We start from the raw sequence: 6,707 nt of genomic DNA, 5'->3' as shown, positions 1-6,707 counted from the left end.
CTGCATCTAGAGCCCTTTTTGTCTCACCTACTTGTCTCTGAGTTTATGGAGGAATAGTTGCTGGGCTCTCGCTTGGGGGTCAAATTATTCCAGCTTTTTTTTTTAAATCATGAGTTCTTAACTCCAGTTCCCTTCTACTATCTCTGAGACCTAAGATGTCCCAAAGTTGTGAGGGAAAGATGGGCTTGCTTCTCAAGGTGATCCCCTTTTTAAAGGTAGTGGCATTTCAGCTTTGTATGTTTTTTTCAATTGACTCAGTTCCCAAAGCACCGTCTTATCTACATTTCACCTTTCAAAATTTGTGACACTTCATTATTGTTATCACTCTCCATTTCACCTTTGCTATTGAGGTTTGCATTTTTATTTTTCTAAACTGTCATTTTATTCTTTTGTTTTTTTGAGGGAGATGACATAAATTCACACATTTTATCAAAGTTAGTAAAAGTTCTTTATATACTCCTCCAGAATCTTTCTGTTTAATACTGAGTGTAATTTCGTCATGCACGTATACAAGTAAACAGTATTTTTCTATCAAGTAAACAAGTAAACATTGAAACGTTATATTTGTCAAAATGTTTAGAGTCATGATGCTACATTAATTATGATAGATTCCGTGTTCCTGGCTCATTATCTCCTTACTTACTTTTAGAACAATCCTCATTTGCGAAATTGCATGAGCTCTTAGTATAGTCTGTGGAACATTTTGTGTACTCAATACATCGTTATTGAATGTATGGATAAATTACATAAAATTAAAAGAGATAGACTGTAATAAAAGGCATAAAATCAGATAATTCGGGGTTTCTGTGAAGTGAGAAATTTTTGTGGAGGGAAAATAAGAATTTCTTTATGAAAGTAGTGGCATTTAAGAGGCCTTAAAGAATTGCTGGGGTTCAATATAAGAAATGAGGATGAAGTCATTCTAAATGACTAAACTAGCAAGTGGGGAAATGAAAGGACAGGAAAATGTGTTAGTTGATTCATGCTGGGTTAGCTGGATTAGAGTGAATCGAGAAAGAACATGGAATATAAAGTTGGAAAGAATTTGGAACAAATGTAGTTGGCCATAGACTATAGGAAAGAAAGAAGGTGGGTGTTTTTCCTCATATAGACACAAAAGGTTAATCAATATGATATTGCTGCAGTTAGACACTTTCTTTGGTAAGATTATTTGAAAGGACTTGAAAATTAGATGCTGGCAAAAAGAGAAATACTCGGTATTATTCTGAAATTTGAGCCTCTGTTTTGATAAGGAGGTGTAGGGTCCATGTCCAGACACAGGGAAATGAGAAGGAGAAGATAACTTTGGCAAGTAAGATAACAGAAATTTTAGATATATTCCATTTAGAATAAATTTCAGGTGGAAATGTTGAACAGGAGCAGAAAATGTGAAACAAGAGCTTTTGAAGAAAGAGTTAAAAATAAAGACCTGACAATAATGTTAAAGAACATCATGTTCTACGATCGTTTTCTCTGGTTTAATAAATTAAAAAACAAACACTGTAGCTTTAAATTTCTTTTCCATGTTGAGTAAATCCTTGTGCAGTGACATCATTTTTACATTTAGTTCCCAAATGTAAGACAATTACATAATATCTGTTTATATTTTTGTGGGACTGTTATAAAATCATTAGTCTTTTGAGCACATTAAAAACCTAGTACCATGTTGAACAAATAATTTGAAGAAAAAGTTATTTTTTTTCTCCAGGATAGCAAAGTACACATTAACCCAGATCTGTTGTCATATATTCTGTCATTTTATTTTCTTATTCTTAAACTAAGGTGTTCTATGTTCTACTACTTACATTAAGGTCACCATGAGCCAAACTCCGTTCTCTTCATCTAAGGAACTTAAGTGAGCCTAAAGAAAGACAGCAATATTTTAATGCTTCGTTTTAGATTTAATTTTTTAAAGTATTTAAAATTAAAAACTACAAAAGCTAATAATAATTTTTTAAAAAATTGATGTGTGTGAAATGAATTCTTTTTCTCCTTCTTTAATTTTACGTATCAGAAGTTAATGTTCCTAGTAGAATATTATATATTCTCAACTTATTTCTATGTATAGAAAAAACCCCCCACTAATATCTGTTTTTTATTTTAATAATGTGATCTTATCTACACATATTATCTTGCAACTTTTTTAACTAAAAATGGTCATGAGCATATTTCTTTATTAATGTTTTAGGAAAAAACAAGATAGTCATAGATATCAATACTTTATTATTTCTTCTCTTTGAGAAATTTTCTAAACATTCTTTGAAAGATAGTAAGAAAACACTAAAGAATAACTACACTGTGCTTTAAGCAACATTAGTGAATCTGAACATTATTTATGCAAAGTTACTAAAATGTGATTCTAAAATCTTCAGTCATTGTTTCAAACCACACATGCTGAAGCCATTCTGTGTGTTATTGTGTGCAGGCCCCCTTCAAATTTGCAGTGATATGATTGGGCAAAAACGGTGTAAAAAGCTCTCCTTAATTTTTAGCTAGTTTGAGGAAGTATCAGTAATTTATAAAGCCATTGTTCCCAAGAATTTAAGAGAAAAATATTGTGTTTTATCTATTCAAAACCACATCAATATTAAAAGCTATACTGATACATTTGGCCAGCTCTTAAAAAAATAAGGTTTATAGGCTCCTTTAAGAACTGAGAAGATGTTTTACATCATATGTAAATATCTTTTACAATGTCTGTGCTGAAGGAATAAAACAGATATGAGTACTTGGCATAAATGTATGTTTTCTTTCAGAATACATTATGAGATTAAGTCAAGTCAGGTGCACACTTTGTCACACAAAGACAAACCTTTTTGCTCCCTATTCTGATATCTTCTTGGCTTACATTTTCTTTTCATAACCTAAGTCAGTGGGGTAAACATCAGGCAACCTGTGGACAGTCAGATTGGTAGGTTGGAACTCTGCTGGAATTCTTGCTTTCTGGAAACTACAATTTTTACTGCATAGAAACTCTGGCCAGCCTTAGGTAGTATGAAGTAAAAATGGTCGGTGGTTTTTACAGATCACAAAATCTTATTTGGAGGTTTACTGATGACAAAACTGATTAATCTCAGAGTTATTAAAAAATAGAATTTAAGTGAAATAATTAAATATTAGAGTCATAATTATAAATGAAATTTTAATAATATAATATTTAAATTATATAATTTTTTCTGGAATTTGTTAGGATGTGAAGTATGTAATAATATCTGAAGAAAAAAGGACACTAAAATTACTAGTCTCCATTTCTTCCTTTGTAGTTAAAAGCTATATCCTCTTTGAGATCTTAACTCAAAAGGTATTTAAGCAAGATTTGTAGTTACAGGTAATATACTAGCAGTTTTAGACTGTGTGTATTATGTTGTTTTATATAATCTATGAGTATGTAGAGAAATGTGTGTTGTAATATTGACTAGTTGACATTTCTTTATTTTTTTTGTCTTCCAATGATGGGGTTCTATACAATTTTTAGTCCATTCCTTCCTATTTTCTATTGATTTGGGGGCTTTGCTATAAGAATAAACATTGTATTCAATGATACCTAGTAATACATAATTATTATTCTGAATTGATTCTAGTATTTATTTGTTTGTTTGTTTGTTTGTTTGTTTTTTAGTGTCCTACTGAAACTAAAGCAACATTTGGCATCCACTTTAAAATAGTAGGAGACTGGACAGGTATGTAGAACAGAGTTTTAAGATACATGCTTTGAAAATAATGGGTCATACAAAAATTTTGTTGGGTTTAAGTAGTGGAATTACCAGCATGTTTAGAAATTTGTATGTTTTCTTAAGCATTGTTTGTTTTTTTTTTGCTTGTATAGTTTTGATATTTATGTTCTCTTCTTATAAGATGCATTTTTAAGAATTAGAATGTCTTGGATATTAGTAATTGTTAATAATGTATTGTTCACTGTATTTACGAATCATAGGTTTCCACCTACTTGTCAGATGTGCTGGCAATAATGGGAACACTAAAATGTTCTTTTTAGAAAACATGATTTTAAAATTAGTAGTTGGTTTTGCTCTCGAAATAATCAATACTTGAGATTGATATCACAAAAATCTTTTACTTCTTGCTTGACCTTTTTTGTGGTATTATCAGCTCCACAATATCTTTGGAATAGTGGTCATTTTTAATAAGCCTATCAGTGGTTATATTTTATTCATTTATTCAATAAATACCTTTTTATTACCTGAGAGAATGTGTTAAGAGTTCTGAATAAATAAAAGAAACATTATTCATTCTTATATTCCCTTGACCCAACAGAGTGACTGGCAAGTGAGTGTTCAGTAAATCTTAGCCTGTTGTCTGGTTGTTTAGGTTATTTACTCAAAAGAAAGGATGCAAGAATAAACATGAATGCAGATATAAGTAAAAATAAATTGTAATTGATTGTTAAGTAGGATTTGTGAAAATTACAGAGAATCAGAAAAAGATAGAATCAATATAGTTTAGGGCTATAAGGGAAGCATCACAGAGAAGATAGAATTTGAGCTGAACCTTGAAAATAAGGCAAATGAGAAAAGAAGTAGGTCATTTAAGTGAAATTCACAGCACTGTCAAAAATCAGGGAAGATAATGATTAAACCATATTTAAGCCGAAATCAGTCTAGCAGAAGCAAAGATTTTGTTCTAGGAGTAGCATAGAAAACCCATTTAGGGTCAGTTGATCTTGGTGAAGATCTTAAATGCCTTGACGAGATAATAGAATAATTAGAGATGCTTGGGAACTATGAAAGGATTTGGAGCATAATGAAAGTAGTATTAATAACTTGATAGTTGGATCAATTAAAATCAGGGGAAGACATTGATGCTGAAAGGCACAGGAGAAGGAGTGAGTGGTGGAATAGGGATGGAAACTAGGAAGTAGGAGAAATTGATGTGTAAGCACAGGTAGAGAAATTAGCATTGGAAGGGAGGAACTAATTTCTGTAAAAATCAGGAAAAGACAAGATATTGTATAATAAAACAGAAATATTTTAGGAAGAAAGATAGTTGAAAGAGCTTATATCAAACAGTTTAAAAAATAGCATAAAATTCTTTGTCTATAGAAAAGGCAGCTGGCTTGGAATTGGAGACTTGAAGAAAATGGTCAAAATATGCAACATTGGATCTCATGGGCAAACAATGAAATTAATCAAAAGATCTTTAAGCAATGATGACCTGTTTGGAATCAAGAAAAATCAAGCTTAAATAGCTATTGTTCATGTGATAGCATTCAAAAGAGATCATGGTAGTCCATTGTTAGAAAAATACCAATGTAGTATGGAAGCTGTAATTTTCATGATAACTAGTTGATATAATCACACTTGTTTTGCACCATTTGACAAATAAAGAATGAGTGATGTTCTTCTCTGGTAAGAATTGCGGTATAGTAAGAATTAAGTTCAATAATGGATGGTAATTGATAGAATTCTGCATCTAAAGGGAAACAAGTACAATGAAGATATAATTTAATTCAGCAGGGTAAGCAGAAACTTTATGATGGTTTATTACTAGCTATTGTTAGTGAGTTTCTTCACAAAGTTATTTTCTATTGTCAGTAGCTCATTAAAATAAATTATTTCATTTATTTTAATCCTTATTAGGAACACTTAGTAGTTTTAATTGTGTCCTTCCATTTATGTCCTATGCCACTGACTAAAGTTTACATAGCATAAACTTTAGTCTATGTAGACTAATGTTTACATAGCATAAACTTTAGTCTCAACCCATAATAAATACAAATTATCAATTGACACATCTACAAAAGAGTGACTAAAAATACTGTTTTTGTTGTTTTTGTTGCTATGACTAGCAAGTTAAAAGGGTTAGTGATTCGTGGAAGAAAACATTTAAACTATTTGTTATTTTGGCTAATAGTAAAGTATTCATTAAATACCTTCTATGTGCCAGATTTTGCACTAGTTTCTGGAGATACAGCATTAACCAAAACAGGTGAGGTCCCTGCTTTCATAGAGACTGTATTCTAGTCAGTAGAGACCTCCAACAAACAAGCAAACAAACACAAAAAAATAATATATAACGTTAGATAGCGATAAGTACTGTGAAGAAAAGTAAAGAAGGGTAAGGGAATAAGAATGATGATGAAGGTGGTAGTGCTATTTTAGATAGAGTGTTCAGTTATAGACTTTTTGAGCAGACATGTAAGTGGGTGAGGGCATAAGTCAGGTAGATTTCAGGAAGAATTGTGTTTAGGCTAAGGAAACAGTTGGTGCAAAGTCCTATCACTTTTGTTTTCTTACCTTTTACTTGTAATTTTTTTGGTTTTAATTTTTTTAATTTTGAATTTTTATCTTATTTTTTAGTTTTTATTATTACTTTGGTTGTTCCAGCAACACTAAAGAGGGCAGTGGGGCTGGAATACAGACACTGAGGGGACTAGTAGTAGAAAATGAGATTTGGAGAGGTGAGTGGCATATTGGGCACTGTAAGCTATAGGAGGACTTAGATTTTAATGGGAATCATATAAAAGGCATGATTTTAAAGTCTACATCTGAATAATGATTCATTTTGTTCTAATATGCACTACCTGGTGATTAGCAGGCTAAGGTTTTTTTGTTTTGTTTTGTTTGTTTGTTTGTTTTTTAGACTGTGTTTAGGAAGAAGAGGTAAAAGAAGTCCAAACATTGTAGCAAAACAGGTCAAACTTTTTTTGATTGGGTGGATGGGAGGTATGTATTATCATTTTGGAGCTCCTT

At 31.3% G+C, this 6,707-nt stretch overlaps 1 protein-coding gene across 7 annotated transcripts in view; it reads left to right on the top strand.

Annotated features, from left to right (window-relative positions):
- Window positions 1–6,707, top strand: part of NOX4 (NADPH oxidase 4) — a 137,583-nt gene that overhangs the window by 65,815 nt on the left and 65,061 nt on the right. For all 7 annotated transcript variants that reach the window (XM_025042647.1, XM_015600601.2, XM_025042643.1 and 4 more), the window contains one exon: window positions 3,620–3,680. In XM_025042647.1, coding sequence (XP_024898415.1) covers window positions 3,620–3,680 — 61 coding nt within the window. The remainder of the gene's footprint in view (window positions 1–3,619; window positions 3,681–6,707) is intronic.

Source organism: Pteropus alecto, unplaced genomic scaffold (assembly GCF_000325575.1).
Source record: "Pteropus alecto unplaced genomic scaffold, ASM32557v1 scaffold7, whole genome shotgun sequence".
In the NCBI taxonomy this organism is placed as follows: domain Eukaryota; kingdom Metazoa; phylum Chordata; class Mammalia; order Chiroptera; family Pteropodidae; genus Pteropus; species Pteropus alecto.
The sequence above is the reverse complement of the archived record's forward strand: the minus strand, read 5'-3'. Positions and strand labels throughout refer to the sequence as shown.